This window comes from Diabrotica virgifera, chromosome 9 (assembly GCF_917563875.1).
Source record: "Diabrotica virgifera virgifera chromosome 9, PGI_DIABVI_V3a".
In the NCBI taxonomy this organism is placed as follows: domain Eukaryota; kingdom Metazoa; phylum Arthropoda; class Insecta; order Coleoptera; family Chrysomelidae; genus Diabrotica; species Diabrotica virgifera.
The window spans coordinates 20749650-20767514 of NC_065451.1; the positions used below are offsets into that span (position 1 = coordinate 20749650).

Genomic DNA, 17865 nt, shown 5'->3' on the forward strand with positions numbered 1-17865 from the left:
AACTGTGTATAATCCATTTCTTAAGAAAAATGTTTAAATCAGGTAATATTCTTATTCTATTATCTATTTTTGGGACTAAGCCGACTAATCCCTAATATAACTTGGTCGGTAGGACAACAATTAGTTGACATAGGTTGTAAACAGGGCCGTCTTAACCCGGGGGTGCAAGGGGTGCGAGGCACCCGGGCGCCAAGTCCAAGGGGCGCAAGCTGAAAACTTGCTAGGCTCAAACTTACGCTTTTTGTCCTTAAAAAAACTACAAATAACAAAAACATACAAGTGCACTTTCGATATGTTTTACAAAGGCTATTAATGCTTACTACACCTACGATATGGAAATGAAATATGAAACCCATTTAGATTATTCCGACAATAATTTCAAAAAGGTGACGCGTATACTATTTTGACCAATTTTGAATGTCGAGTGACAATGAATCACCATCTTGTAAGATTTGAAATTTATAATTTTTCTTTCATGGAAAGTATATTGTTTTGGAGAAACTCCGAAGAAAACTTAAAAAACAACACAATGTTTAAATTTACAAAAAAAAAACTAGCGCTTGGAAATAGCTCTGATATATGTAGATGGTGAAGATTTATTCCATGAGTTATAGGCTTGATTATGTTCAAAATAAGAGAGCAAAAAAAAAACTACAACGTTAACGGGATTTTTTTCTCATATGGTTAGTGGACCTCTAAGTTAGAAAAAACCGGGGAGTGCTACCATTTAAATGGGTGCGTTTTTGAGAAAGGGGTGAATTAGTCCCTAGGCCCAGAGTGAATTAGGATGAGCTCTCTGCAGTTTTAGTACAATCACGTCTACAGGAAAATTGTTCCAGGTTAAATTTACAATCGAAAAATTACATTTTCATGTCAAAAATATTTTTTTTTACAAAAATATAATTCAAAGGAAAAGCAAGAAAAAAACACGAAAGAAAGCAATTTTGTTGTTTGCCCCATAACTTTTTTCTGCAGAGATATAGGTATATGCATTGCTTTAGCGAAAAATAACTTCCATCCATCCTCTTTAAAATGAAGTTTGGAGAAATTCCCTATTTATAGTTTCCGAAATAGGATTTTTCAAAGTTCGCCGCTCACAGCATTTTTGGACAATTTTCCCCATTATTTCGCAAACATTGTTCTGTACCTTTTTTCTACGTATTTCTAGGTATATGCAATGGTACATTTAGTAGAAAGAGAAGTCAATTACCTTTAAAATAGTCTACAGTATAAGGTTACACAGCTCTTTTTAAGCAATTTATGCTTTTTCAATGTTTCATACTTTTAATGATTTTTGACATTTTTAATGATTATTTTTTAAATTTCTCATTATGACTTTTTTTCTTGTACATTTAGGTATATACATTGTGGATTAAAAAAAGCTTATTTTCTTTACTTTAAAATGGTGGATTGCAAAAAATTATATGCTATTTTTAAACAAGATATCCGTAGGATATCCAAGGGTATCCGTAATTTGAGAAAAATTTTAATTTTTTTTTATTTTTTCCAATTAGAAAAATATGATTGCAAATTATTACATAATTTTTAGTTCCAAATAACTTTTCTTAATAACACTTTTCGATATTATGAAATATAAAGGTACTTTACTCTTGAGTGAAATTCATATTTTTTAACATACCTCGTATACTATTGACAAAATGTTATATCTGATGATTGCATCTGCATCTTAAGTATTAGACTATGCAGAGCATTTTATAAAGAATTTTTTTTTCATAAAGTTAATAATAAAAAAGTTTTACATAGGGTTTCAACTTAGTAGGACCTATTGCATGTGTATATGTCACATTTTGAAAAAGCATATCTTGTTTAAAAATGGTCCCAGAATTGTTTACGATACACCATTTTAAAGTAAATAAAATAAGCTTTCTTTTTTATTAGACGATGTATATACCTACATAAACAATAAAAAAGGTATAATGATAAATTTAAAAATAATCGTAAAATATATCAAAAATCATAAAAAGTATAAAACTTTGAACAACCATATCTTGCTTAACAAATAGTCGTACAGAATTTTTCAATAGGCCATTTTAAAGGTAATTGACTTTTCTTCCTATCAAATGTAACATTGCATATACCTAAAGCTACGTAGAAAAAAGTTACAGAATAATGTTTCAGAAGTAACAAGGAAAATGGGCCTAAATCGCTGTGAGTGCCGAACTTTAAAAAATTATATTTTGGAAACTGTAACTCACAGACTTCTACTAAACGTCCTTTTAAAGAGTGATGATGGAAGTTTTTTTCTATGGAGCAATGCTTATACCTATATACCTGTGGAAAAAAGTTATGGGCCAAAAATCAAAATGGCTATCTTTTGTGTTTTTTTCTTGCTTTTCTTTTAAATATATCTTTGTAAAAAAAAATATTTTTGACTTTAAGATGTGATGTTTCGATAGTAAATGTAACCTGGAACAATTTTCCTGTAGATGTGTTTGTACCAAAAGTGTATAAAACTAACCCTAATTCGCCCTGTGCCTAGGGACTAATTCACCCCTTTCTTAAAAACGCACCCCTTTAAATGGTAGCACTCCACGGGTTTTTCATATTTAGAGGTTCATTGACTATATGAAACAATAAAACCCCGTTAACGTTGTAGTTCCTTTCTAAAATGCATAATCAATAGCCTATAGAATTTTTACCAATATTTTTAAAAATATAGACACAACTCCACTCGATATTTTAAGTTATATATTATATTCTAAAATAATTTACTCTCCGTTTTCCTGAATATTTCTACATGTCTAAGTATATATTTAACACTTCCGACTTCCAGATAAACAGCTGAAGGAGATAGGTCTTTTTCTAAACTTAAATTGATCAAAAATAATTGGCTTTAATAAGTACCTATATAGAAAAGCAAGTAAAAATAGATATCACCGAAGCAATAAAAATTTTGCCAACTTAAAAGCTAGAAAAGTTGACTTTGAAATACTTTAAAAAATATGGTCTAGTTTCTAAGATTGATCTTTTTTGAATACTGAAACCATGTTTTTTAATATACAAGGTGGGCCAAAGAAAACAGTCCACCTCGATATTTGGCAGTAGTTATTAGATTTTAAGGAAATGCAGAAATATTTCGATTTTTATTTTTATATTGCAATTTTTTGGCATATATTTCATACTGGTGACGTCATCCATCTGAGCGTGATGACGTACTCGATCATTTTTTTTAATGGGAATATTGGTCGTGCGTAGATCATTTGAAAGGGTGTTCAATTCCCTATTCAGTAATATAAACATTAATATTATTATTCATACAGGGTGGCCAAAAAAATAATTTTTGAATTAAATTAAATGACGCAAAAAGAAGAATGTGTAATTTATTTAACTCAAAATACATTGTACTGCTGTCAGAAAATAGAAAAAAATGTTTATTTCACAAATAAACATTTCTTTTCGCTTAAATGAAATCACAAACAGCTTCCCAGCTACCTCTTGGCAGTTTGAACATTTAATTAAGCGCAAAGCAATGTTTATTTGCCAAATAAACATGCTTTTCTATTTTCTGACAGCAATAGAATGTATTTTAAGTTGAATAAATTACATAGATTCTTCTTTTTCTGCCAGTTAATTTAATCCAAAAATTATTTTTTTTGCCAATCCTGTATGAATAAAAATATTAAAGTTTATATTGCTGAAAAAAAAATTGAACATCCTTTCAAATGAGCTACCACACCCGACTCCTATCCCCATTTAAAAAAATCGTCGATTACGTCATCATGCCCAGATGGATGACGTCACTAGTATGAAATGTATATCAAAAAATTGTAATTTAAAAATAAAAATTGACCTGTTTCGGCATTTCCTTAAAATCTAATAACTACTGCCAAATATGGAGGTGGACTGTTTTCTTTGGCCCACCCTGTATAAATAAAGAAAGCAAACATAATTAGTTTTAATTTTAGCGTATCTATTACCTATATAATCTTCTGACAAAAGGGGGCGCAAAGATGAGTCTTGCACCCCGGCGCCGTGTATGGTTAAGACGGCCCTGGTTGTAAAAACCTGTTTGCTCTTTGTAGGGGGATAAGCAGGTACAGAAATTTAGATTTTAATATTTGTTTATAAAAGCTGAAGTTCATTTCGTGTTTTGATTCGCACTGCGTTGTTGCGTATTATTTTTGACATATAGTTTAAATTGAGTAACGAATAATTTTTTCGCCAAAATTCCGAAAGTGACAAGTATTAATTTTAATTATATACATAATTTTGACAAGTATACATTTTAATATTGCATTTTTCATAAAGGCTCTTGCATATTTTTCACAAATCAATTGCATTAAAATGCGCATTTTTTTATATTTTTTTGGTGCATTTTTTCCGGTCCTTGGTAATTGGCGTCCAGAAACTATTTTTCTATGGCTAATTGACGCTTGCCATAAGTTTATTCAAAAGAATAAAAATGCTATACACTAACTAAATAAATATACATACCTTTACAATTTTCTAAAATATCTCCATTTAGCAACCATTTCGATTCTTGAGTTTCAGGCAGAGTATTAACAACATAGTCACATTCACGCAAAAGCTGTGGAAGCATTTGGTTCGAAAAATACTTCGATATATGAGGATTATCTTCAAGGTTTAAGTGCGGTCTTCTACCATAGCCAAAAACTACAGCACCCATATAGTTCAACGTCCTAGCCACTAAACATAATATATTAATTGTTTAGCTTCAAGATCAAGAATAATATGAAATTTACGCAATACTGTTATGGAATATCCAATACAATATGGAAAAACTTAAAGGTGTATGTATACAGGTGTTTCATTAATAATTGTCCATATAGTAACTGGATAAACCTTATCACAAAATACGAAGATTTAACCTAAAACACTTAAATAAAATATGGTTCCTTACTGAGTTACAGGGTGTTCTATCTAAAAATTTAAAAACTATTTTTGCTCAGTATTTTAAAACTATTCGACGTATCCTTTTCATACTTGGCAGAAAGTGCGACTACTATACACCCTACTAAATTATGATAAACAAACGTTTCTAGTTACTACCAGTGGCGTACGACAGGGGATGGTGAATGGTTGACCCTTCTCAAATTCTACGCCACTGAAGGAATTACTATTTTAGTACCATTTTTATATTCTCCAATACTTTCTACGTAAATAATATACTCTTCATTGATAACGATAAAGTCATTAGTTTTCGAGATATTTGAAGTTAAATATAAAAACGGCAAAGTTATTTTGATTAATTTATGATTTGATTCATATGATTAAAATTTAAAAATTATTTGTACCCAGTACTTTAAAACTATTTGGCGTATCCTTATCATACTTGGCAGAAAGTGTAAATACAATACACCCTACTAAATTAAGATAAATAAACGTTTCTAGCTACTACCAGAGGCGCACGATAGGGGGTAGTGGCAGGTTGACCCTTCCCAAATTCTACGCCACTGGCGAAATTGCTATTTTAGTGTAATTTTTTGATTTTCCAATACTTATGTAAATAATATACTCTTCATTCCTAACGATAAAATGATTAGTTTTCGAGATATTTGAAATTAAAAATGAAGCTACACAATACATTAATCAAAATGACCGTGTCGTTTCATTTTTAACTTTAAATATCTCGAAAACTAATGACCTTATCGTTACGAATGAAGAGTATATTATTTTGATAAAAAGTATTGGAGAATCCAAAAATTGTACTAAAGTAGCAATTCCGCCAGTGGCGTAGAATTTGGAAAGGGTCAACCATTCACTTTCCCCCGTCGTACGCCTCTGGTAATAGCCAGAAACGTTTGTTTAGCATAATTTAGTAGTTTGTACAATACCTATACTTTCTGCCAAGTATGAAAAGGATACGTCGAATAGTTTTAAAATGCTGAGCAAAAATAGTTTTTACATTTTTAGATAAAACACCCTGTAACTCAGTAAGGAACCACATTTTATTTAAGTGTTTTAGGTTAAATCTTCGTATTTTGTGCTAAGGTTTCTCCAGTTACTATATGGACAATTATTAATGAAACACCCTGTATATGTACATATTTGGATATGGAACAAGAAATGAAAAAAGTCATGTACACTTCGAGTAAAAAAAAAAACTGGTACAAGTCTTATAACCGAAAATCATGTTTTTCTAGTTGTGTAAATTGGTCTTGTCACATATGTCATTCTTATTTCTAGGCAACGTTGCCAGTTCAACTAAAATATTATATCAAACCAGCTAAAAGCAGGGCTGTGCGGCAGACCGCAAGTTTTTAGTAGGTTTACTAAAAATTAAAACAACAAACAACATCAAGCATTCTCGATTAGTCAGTCACATTTATTTAAACATGCATTCTAAAAAATTTTCTTATTAATTTTGTAATGTTCCATCATCTCAATTAAGTACCCATAAATTAATTCGTGTTCTATTATAATTTATGACAGATAGGTATGACATGAATGACAGATAATAACTCTAGACATGACATTAAATTATTATGTTTAATTTAAAATCGAGAAGTGTGAAGGGATTCTCGTAAAGTGTAGCACAAAAGTCTTAAAAGTTGTGGGATACTAATAAATAAAACACACTGGAAAAATTAAAATTTGAAATTAATACAAAATAAATAACTTTTACAGTGAACAAGTGTGGAACTTAAATATTATGTATTACAAAACAATTCGAAACTGCTGAAATATTAAGGACATAGGTGGAAAATGTCGCCTGTCAAAATGTTCAATGAGTTTTATTAAATGTATTAATTTTTTTCGAATCATTTAAACATAATTAGTCCGTTCTTTAACGGTAAAATATTGCAAAACCTCTCAATTTTAAAGAACCGCTTGGATTGACATGAAATTTGGCATACACATAGCTAACAAGTCAAAGAAAAGAAGTGATATTTTGCCGATATGTGCTTTTGCCCTGGGGGTGGTTTTCACCCCCTTTTGGGGGTGAAAAAATATTCGTTCAAAGAAAGTCAGAAAAAGGATAAACTGGCTAATTTTAAGTAACTTTTGTTCTATAGAGGTTTTTCACTAAGTCAATACTTTTCGAGTTATTTGGCAGTGAATATGTTCATTTTTCAACAAAATAACCACGCTTTTAGACGGTTTTTCGCAAATAACTCAAATAGTAAGAATTTTGTCGAAAAAACATTCTCAGCAAAAATATAGCCCGTAAAAAATTTTAAAAAATGGTGTATATATCACGTCTCTACACCTACTAGAAGCAGAGTTACAGCTAATGAAAAATAGGTTCATATTCGTCAAATTCCAAATGGAATACTTTAACGTGAAATAACCAAAAATGAAGCACATTTCGGGGAAAACTCATTACAACTTATTTAAATTGTTTAAAAAAAGCTTCATTTTGGTTTTATAAAAAAAATTTCTAGCATCAAAATTAAACAAGTTACGCTCAAAATAAAGCTAATTAAAGTTAGTCCCTTTTGGGTTTGGTAAAAAAATCGAGAAAATCACCTCCTAATTAATATCTTAAATGAACTTAATCGTTACGACTTCACAAGTTTCTTGACTCGTGTATATATTGTTTATATGATCTGTAAGTTTCATCGGTTCAAAGTCCTTATTATTGAAAGGGCTGTAGTTAAAAGGGGTTGAACGAGTCACTGATCACGAATGTATGCAAATTTAGAAACACCAAATCTTAATCAATTTTTGTCTAACAGTAAAACAAAACAATACATGATATTCAGAAAAGCAAATCTGACTTTTTTTGTTTTTCGACATTTTTGGTATATCTAACAATTTTTAAGTTATTTTGAAAAAAAAAGCATATTTTTTTTTAAATTTAATTTTTAAAAATTTTATTTTGAAACCAAATTTTTTCAAAAATAAGCACTTTGAATCGATGAAACTTACAGATCATATAAACACAACATAAGTACAATAATTTGTGGAGCGGTAACGATTAATTTCAATTAAGTTGCTAATTAGGGGGTGGTCTTCCCGATTTTTTTTTTGCAAAAACAAAAAGGGACCAACTTTATTTTGAGCGTAACTTGCTTAAATTTAATGCTAGAAACTTTTTGTAAAAACAGAAATAAAGCTTTTTTTTACATTTTTTAACATTTTAAAAAGTTATAATGGGTTTTCCCCAAAAAGTGCTTAATTTTTTGGATATTTCACGTCGAAATATTCTATTTGAAATTTAATGAATATGAATCTATTTTTCATTGGCTATAACTCTGGTTCTACGAGATCCAGAGACCTAACGCGTACACCATTTTTTTTTACTTTTTTATAGGCTATATTTTTCCTAAGAACGTTTTTTTCGACAAAATACTTACTTTTTGAGTTATTTGCAAAAAACCGTCTAAAAGTGTGGTTATTTTGCTGAAAAATGGACATATTCACTCGCAAATAACTCGAAAAGTGTTGACTTGGCGAAAAAGCTCTATAGAGTAAAAGTTACTTAAAATTAGTCAGTTTACCCATTTTCGGACTTATTTTAGACATATATTTTTGGACTTGGACACCCCCAAGAGGGGGTGAAAGTCACCCCCAGAGCAAAAGCACACATCGGCACAATATCACTTTTTTCTTTGACATGTAAGCTATACGTATGCCAAATTTCATGTCAATCCAAGCGGTTCTTTAAAATTTAGAGCAAAAAACGTGAAAGAATGGACTAACTGAATATTTTTGAAAAATTTAAACGCAGAATGAAAGATTACATTATTACTGAAAGCCGAAAGTCCCTGAAAACTTCTATGTTTATTTTAATAAGTTACAGGGGGAAAATAAAGAGAAAATTTGGTGATGTTTAATTGCAAATATTTCATTCAAAATTTTTTTTATTTATTCTAAGGCAGTTTCGGCCCTCGGTAATATAATATATTTCATTTTGCGTTTAAATTTTTTAAAAATACTTATTAGTTTTCTCAGGATTCGAAAAAAAAAATACATTTAAAACAAAGAAAATTTTGACAGGCGACATTTTGCTCCTTTCCCCTTAATATTTTGTCATAGCTCCATTATTATTAATAACTGCCTGTAATCTTCTGGGCACTAAGTTAATTAAATTTACTGCTAAATTTTCACCTTCAGCCAAGCTTTCCCAGGTTTCTTCAATGATGGTCCACAAATGATCTCTTGTTTTGGGGAATCACATTAAATTTTTGTATTTTGTTGACCATAAGTCCCCAAACGTTCTCTATTGGATTTATATCTGGACTTTTAGAGGGTCATGGAAAAGTTTCAATGTTATTTTCCATAAGGTAATCCCGTACACGGTAAGCTGTGTGGATTGAACAGTTGTCGTTATCGAACACGTTAATGATAAAAATAATACCTGTCTAAAAATTTTATACCGCATGGTGAATTGGAAAACGGGCCATATTCAATGTAAAATTTTAAACTGTAGAATTCCTGCTTCCCTAATTATTTTATATCACAACACATAAAAACTATTTCTAGAGGATTGAAATCTGTATTGAAAACAACTGTTTAAATTGTTCTACGAATTCAACATATTCCAACATTTTGTAAAAATATAATAATTTTTCACAGAAATACGCCAAAGTTAGGCCACACACATTACCATAATGTGTATCGGTTGCGTTCGGTCACAGTGAAGTTATTATAAATATGTATTGACAATTTGAACTGTCAAAATTTTTATTTTATCATTTCTTGTTTAAAAAATAATAAAATTGATAAGATAGCCTCAGTTGAGGAGAAAGTAATAATAATAAAGATGTTTTATTCAGTCAATAGTGTGCAAAGAATCAGGTAAATAATAACGTGGGCCTAACTTTTACACACATACCTACTGTGGCAAATGTAGGTATTTTTCAAAATGTTGAATATGTGTTTAAATCCTAGAACAACTTTAGCTTTTGTTTTTAATACAGATTTTATGCCCGGTGGCACCAACAGATCTTAAGCTTAAGTCGAGAATATCATAAGAATTAATATAATATAATTATAATATATTACAATAAGAATACCATAATATAATAATAGATATAGTTGATAATAAGATAAGAATCTAAAATTATGGTGCAACGTAAGTGATACTCAAGGAGGGCCTATCTATAAGTAGAGCTTAGTTAAGCTGGAACTTAAGATCTGTTGGTGCAACCAGGCATTAATCCTCTACAAATAGCTTCTCATGACTTTTGTTGTAAAATGATTAGGGAAGCAGGAATTTGACAGTTTAGAATTTTACATTGAGTTACCTATGGCCCGTTTTACGATTCACCACCATTATTTTTGAACGTTATTTTTTGTATTTAGATTTAGTGCAATTCCATTATCTGTGCTGGCAATAACGCCGTGATTCACGAGCCATTGTGTCCAGTCTGAACACAGGTTTACATTGGGAAAAAAAGTGTACCAGTTTTTTTTGACGCGAAGTGTACTAATGGTGTAAATTCATCATCATCAAGCCTGATGCCTTTTATGCCTGATGGAATGTTTGCCACTTTTTACTTAGATATCTCTAATTCACTTATTGCGGTGAATCACTCCGCATTCCACTTGTATGTTGTCAAAGTTTGTTGTATGACTTGGCTTTCGTTACAATTTTCTTCCACTCATTTCGATCTGTGCTTATGTCCCTCCAGTTTCTCATTTTCAGGATTTTGATATCTGTCATGGCCATCTCTCTTTAGGTCTTCCCCTTGGTCTTTCACTTTCTCGCTTCCATCTGATAATATTTTTAGTCAGTAGGTCATTTTCCTTCTCTCTATGTGTCTGTATTTTATTTGTGTTGTTTGAGCTTGTTCAACTATTTCAGTACTCCTGACTATCGAGAAAAACAGCTTGGGAGCATGTGTAGATAGTCATCTTATTGCTGCTGATACAAAATCTGATTTGTGTTGTTTCAAGTCATATGTTTTAGGTGCTTTAATGTGGCCTATTATCCATGACAAAAAAAGCATGACAGTTTCAACCTCCACAACAAACTTAAATATACCTCCGGAATTAGAAAACAGAAAAATGCTCACGTACTTAAAACCGCAGACGGAAAAATTTGTGATCACGAACAACAGTGCAAAGAATGGGAGAGACACATCAGTGACCTTTTTGACGATGCTTCTCGAGAAAATGCTCCAAATACTACCTGTGACAACCAATTAGACAGAGATCCCAGTATACTGAAGTGAGAAGTCATAAAAGCAATACAACAAGCCAAAAACAATAAAGCACCTGGACCAGATCAAATCCCTGTTGAGCTACTTAAACTTTTGGATGAGGAAAACATTACCTACTTGACTACTTTCTTTAACAAAATTTACAACGAAGGAAAAATACCAGATGATTGGTTGGAGTCACTGTTTATAACATTACCAAAGAAAAGCAGGCCCACCAAATGCAGCGATTTTAGACTAATCAGTTTGATGAGTCACACACTTAAGATACTTTTACGTATTATACAAAACCGAGTATTCCTTCTGTGCGAAACTAGAATGGGGAATAAGCAATTTGGATTTAGAAATGGTCTAGGAACTAGAGAAGCACTATTTTGTATGCGCGTTCTATTACAAAAAAGTTGTGAATTCCGAAAGAACGTTTATGTTTGTTTCATCGACTTCGAGAAGGCATTCGACCGAGTACAACATGATACACTTTTCGATTGCCTGCAGGCAGCAGGACTTGACCACTACGATATAAGACTGCTGAAATACTTATATTACAATCAAGTAGCCTCTATCGAAATTGGAGACAGTCGTACTGAAAAACTGCCGATAAAACGTGGAGTACGACAAGGCTGTGTTTTATCACCCACCCTTTTTAATCTGTACTCTGAAGAAATCTTTAGGGAGGCTTTGGATGACAGACAAGAGGGAGTAAGGCTAGGCGGAGAAGTAATCAACAATATTAGATACGCTGACGATACAGCCATTCTTGCTGAAAATTTACAAGATCTTCAGACACTACTAAATCTAGTCAGTGAAGCAAGCTATCGGAGAGGCCTTAAAATCAACATTTCAAAAACAAAGTGGATGGCAGTTGGAAAGATTAATATAGATCAAAGTCAGCTTTCTCTTGATGGAGAGGAGTTAGAACGGCTTAATCATTTCAAGTACCTTAGCAGCTGGTTAAATGTAAATTGTGACTCTGATGAAGAGATAATAACTAGGATCGAAATATCACGGAAGGCTTTTATGACCTGGAAACCAGTTTTATGTAATAGAAACCTTTCGATGAATATTCGAAAGAAGGTGCTGAAATGTTATGTGTGGTCTAACCTATTGTATGGTTGTGAGACATGGACGTTAAAAACCACAATGCTAAACAAAATAGAAGCATTCGAATTGTGGTGCTATCGACGAATCCTAAATATATCGTGGGTTTCGCACACTTCCAATGAAGATGTTCTTCAAATGATGAATTCGGAACGTCTGCTCATAAGCATCATAAAGAGGAGAAAAACAGAATACTTCGGCCATATAATTAGAGGACCTAAATACCATCTGCTTCGCCTTATAATACAAGGAAAAGTGGAGGGAAAGAGATGGATTGGTCGAAAGAAACTTTCATGGCTGCGTAATATTAGACAATGGTGTGGCTGCACAGTAGAAGAATTATTTCGCGCAGCAGCCGATAGAGAGAGATTTCAGGAAATTGTAAACATGATGACGGCCAACGTCTGAATACAGACACGGCACCTAAAGAAGAAGAAGATTGTCCATGTAAATGCCAAATAACTTATATTATTAATTAATAAGTTTGTATGTAATGGCTACATGATTTATGATCTGTGACGATGACGATATGGTAGAATGAATCTTTCGTGAATATTCTATTTATATTCATATTAGATTCATCTAATCTAATATGAATATGAAAGATGTATGTGATTATTAACTAGTATACAAGGTGGGGCAAAAGTTCCTCCGCTGTAACTTTCCTTTAATGAAAAGCTTTGGTTCTGCTTGTGAAATATGTTTATGTAACCCATTAGAATGAATTCCTATGTAACCCATTAGAAGAAAATGTTGAAAAAGTTGCCGCCGCCAGAGTGATGACCATACGGGCCAGTTTTATGGCATTTTCCATCACTCTTGCTAGAACTTTGGCGATAGGTTCTCGCATTCCTGGCGAATATTTTTCTTAAGGGCTTCAAGAATCTGAGACTTTTGACGTAAGTTCGCGGCTTCAAAAAACCCCATAAAATAATTTGGAACAGTTAAATCGCGTGATCTGACCGGCCCGTGCAAATCACCAAAACAAGAGATTAAACCCATCACCTCACCTCACATATTGAGCGGGTTTATCGATAATTTTGTTAATTCCCGTAACTGTTAAGAAGGAAATGAGACTCATCGCTCATGACAATTTTCGATGAAAAATCCTCCTCTTGCTGATGCACTGTCTGCACTTTTTAAACCCATCACCTCACCTCACATATTGAGCGGGTGTATCGATAATTTTGTTAATTCCCGTAACTGTCAAGAAGGAAATGAGACTCATCGCTCATGATAATTTTCGATGAAAAATCCTCCTCTTGCTGATGCACTGTCTGCACTTTTTAAAGGAACATCTTCAAATCTTTCGGCAAAATTCTGCGTAGGGTCCGCCAGCTAATGCCCAATTATGTATCACGTCGTCTTGTCGACGTTATGAGCTCCTCTTAGACATCCTGGGCACACGCAGCGATATTCTCAGCAGAACGGCTGCTCCAAAACCTTGGGAACATCTCGTATTGTCCCATTATCTTGAAGACGATTAGCCAAACGCCGCAGTGTTTGTCCAGTTCTAATCTGCGACGAAATGCATTGTTGCAAACAAAAATGGAAACAATTATTCCGAGTTTTTGCGAAGTAAGAAGTAACCCGATTTATGGCTTGTCAATTATTTGTATTCTGCGTTTGTTTACTTCACAACTGTCACAAACCGAACTGACATTTGGCGACATTTGCAAAGGTTTATGCCCCACCTGTTATTTGTACCTCTATCTCCAATATTCCCTAATCCTAAAATGCCAACAGTCAAATCAAAAATGGCTCTATGCTCCTCTATTTTTCCATCTACTATCCACTGCTTCATTTTTTGGTTCTGGTGAGTCTCAAATGCATTCCTCTCAAAGTTTATAATATTAGCAACAACATATTCGCTCATTAACGCCCCAAAATGCCTTCCGGTGAATCTGCTAAGTGAAAATGGTGGAGGTTGAGTAACTTTTGCCATTAAATCGTTAACACCTGCCCATGTTCCTTGTACCCATTTGGCTTGAGGTAAACTGTACATGTGCGGTGTTAGTAGGTCGTAATCTGCTACTATTATGTGGGATTCCTTGAACTGCTTATCCAATTCTGCAATAATAAAAATATTAGAGCAAATATGTAAAGATTTCAGACTTATAATAAGACAAATTGTGAAGGCATAATTCACGACAGGGTAACCAGAATGCACAAAGAGGCGAATGATAACAAAGAATTCTGTTTTAGTAAATATCCACCAACTAAGGAGAAATTTTGCGAAATTTAAGGGAGTGGTATGGGTGCAGTTCAATACAGTTATTCAGAGCTGCAGCCAACAAAGTTAAGATTGCTGTGATGGTAGCCAACCTCCGATAGGAGACGGTACTGCAAGAAGAAGAAGAACTAAGGAGAATATGAAGAGTACTCTACAATTTCGAAATCTGCATTATTATAAAAAGGTTCTGAATCTTTGCTGTTTCTTCTCTACAAAGAGAAGAGAAGATAAAAAGACGAGAGAATTAAGATTAAAAACCACACTTTTAAATGACTTCAACAATTTAAATACTTGGGAGTAGTTGGTTTGGTAAAAATAAGAAAAGTGAAGAAGTAACGAAGTGAATATTATCAGGCAACAAAACATACTGGAGACACCATAGGCTAATGAAAGATAAGAACTTATCCAGAAATACAAAACTGAAAATATACAAAGTTCCAATCAGTCCAGTAGTTACATATGCAGCTCATATAATGTGCCTCGCAGATAAAGTTGAAGAAAGATTAAGAATGGGAGGTCCGGTCCTGAAGATGGTAACACAAACAGTGTTTACATTTCAGTCCCAAAAAATCATCTTTTTCATAGTAATGTATATCCAAATAAACTTGAAAATAAGCAAAAAGTAATAGTATATGGTGCAGTTACCTTAAGGAATAAAATAGTGACTTATTATTTTATTTATTAAAAACATTACAAATCATACCGTTTGTAAGGTTAAGTTGTAACGTTACAAACGTCACATCTTTGATATTTTATTTTTAAATAATTATTTTACCTTATTTCCTTTAATATTTCATTAATCATTATCTTCTTCTATTTGGTTTACCCATTTCCCCTTTAAAAATCGGTTGGCGCCCGTTCTATAATAGGCAACCCTATTTACATTGTATCATCTCTTGTGTTCCATGTTCGTTATTTCAAATTTCGGTCCAAGGTTCGTTGTCATGTCATTTTAATGACAGTGACAACCCCCGTATCTCATTCTCAAAATGGAGGTGGAAATGTTTTAAAAGGCAGAGCAGCTTCAAAAATAAATCATTTTATTTCAACAAATCATCTTCCTCTTGGGGTGAGTTACATATAGTTTTTTTTTTAATAATTTCTTACAGTCATTATATTCCATCCATACCTAGTTTCTTATAACATTTTTTCTAATATTTTTATCTAACCTTCAAATGTTCAACCATGTGTTTGGTTTCTATATTTCTTTTCATCTATTAATATGCACGTTTAGTAATCAAAATTTTAACTATTCTCCTCATCTAAATTCCATGTAATTTAACCTTGCCATTTACTATTTCTGAATACTATTTGGCAAAGGTACAATTTGGTTTTCTTCTTGATGATTGATATGTGTCTTTATCTTATAGTTTTTGGGAATAACTCCACTTGCCTCCCTTCGGGAGCCTCAAGCCAACTACATCACCGGTGATGCTACTCATAGGGCTATACAACAACGAAAGACAACCATGACATCCAGACTACAACGACCAGCATCTCTACCTGCAGGGGCCTAGGGCCGAATATCCACCCAGGCCTACAAGAAGTCTACAGCAGTACCAAACGACATCAAGAAGATACCATCAGCTACCAAAAGCCATAAGTATAATCCAGAATTGTTAGTTTTTGGCAAGAATTTGAATACATTTGTTAATGCAATTTACTAAGTCATATTTTTATTATATCTTGAACAATAAACATGATTAGTTAAAAATTGTTGTTTTGTTTGCTTCCATTCCAATTTTCATAGTTCATATCTAAGGTTAGGACAAGACGAACACACACCTGAGTGACTGAGCTAAGCTAAGGGTGTAACGATTACTATCTTGGTTAGTTGAGGTAATATTTTCGAATATTATTTCAATTAGCTGGGGTAGTCCATCGCTTACTCGTTTCAAAGTGACGGCCGAAAGGCCAGTAATCAGAACCAGTTTTGGTTCTACAACTGGTTCATAATTACTAATGAGTTTAACAAATGATACCAGATCCAACCTAACAAATTTGTCAACAATCATGACTGACGATCAACAACCTCAAAACAAAACATCGTATTCCGCTGTGCTTAACGTTTCAATTCAGTTCCCTTCAAAGCACCAATCAATTTTATTTAATGCGCTGCCTGATACTAAAATAGAAGAGTAAATACTTAATAGCACTTGGTGAAGTTGTTCATCCACGGAATATTTTATTTTCATCAAGACTATCAAATAACAGAATATGTATTTACCTCTCCAGCGAATCCTTGGTGGAAAAATTTATGTGCGGTCCAGCAGAAATAACAATTAAAGGCGAAAATCTAAAAGCACGAAAATTGGTAACTCAGAACGAAAGACTGTTACTATCAAATGTTTGCCCTTCTATTCCACATATTCTAATAGAGAATGAGTTAACCAGATTAGGTCTTAAATTAATGTCACCTTTAACCTTCCTAAGAATCGGTAGTCAACTTCCAGAATTTCAGCACGTCCTCAGTTTTAGAAGACAAACTTATATTCAACCACTTGTAGATATAGATCTGCCTTCTTCTTTCTTAATTACATATGAACAAACTTCGTATCGCATATTTTTAAGTTTAGATAAACCTTCGTGTTTTATCTGTAAGAAAACAGATCACATTGCAGCAAATTGTCCAAATCATAATCAACAAAATGATTCCTCTCATATCGAACACCAACCACAACAACCAATACAACAACAGCCGCAAGAATCCTCCCAGTCTAATCCATCACCCTTAGAAATGGAACCAGATCATCCAGTCAGTAATTCTAGTGCCGAACCTTCACTTAACCAACAAAAAGATAGTAATTTAATACCCCCCGTATTATTTATGGAAACTAATTGTATATCTAAGGATCAGTCAACGACCAATAAGAGAACAATTTCGGAAATTAATACTACTCAATCTCCCACTGAAGAATTAAATAAAGAATTTAAAATACCTACACAAACCAAAAAGAAAAAAAAGCAAACTGAAGCTATCTCATCAATTCAAGAAATGATCATGCCAACAAAAACAATATTTCACGATATGTCAAATAATTTTAACTTAACATATGAACAAACCGTTGACTTTTTTGAAAATTGTACTAGCTCAGCTGATCCCTTGAGTTTACTACAAACATACACAACGGATATACCAAACTTTATTAGCATGATAACAACAATTAAGCTGTATCTTACAGAAAAAAGCATGAAAACCAAATGCACTAAATTATTAAACAAAATCAACAAAATGCTAGACGATGCCTCAAGAAAGTGATGGTACAACAAATTCAACTCAAGAAATAAACTGAAATCTTCGATCCGATTCTTCAATGGAATGTTAACGGTTTCTAACCACCTTTAGAAAGAGATCTCTCTCTCCTTAATATTTAATTCCCAAAATTTTTTGATCAGACAAACACAGTCACTTCTCCTCCCTGCACCTTTCGTCCTACAATATGT

The 17865-nt window shown here is 32.7% G+C and overlaps 1 protein-coding gene across 2 annotated transcripts in view; it reads right to left on the reverse strand.

Annotated features, from left to right (window-relative positions):
* The window catches only part of LOC114331199 (glyoxylate/hydroxypyruvate reductase A), a 31290-nt gene that overhangs the window by 7108 nt on the left and 6317 nt on the right, over positions 1 to 17865 (reverse strand). For both annotated transcript variants that reach the window (XM_028280695.1, XM_028280693.1), the window contains exons 2-3: positions 13896 to 14258; positions 4456 to 4668 (exon numbers count right to left, since the gene is read on the reverse strand). In XM_028280695.1, coding sequence (XP_028136496.1) covers positions 4456 to 4668; positions 13896 to 14258 — 576 coding nt within the window. The remainder of the gene's footprint in view (positions 1 to 4455; positions 4669 to 13895; positions 14259 to 17865) is intronic.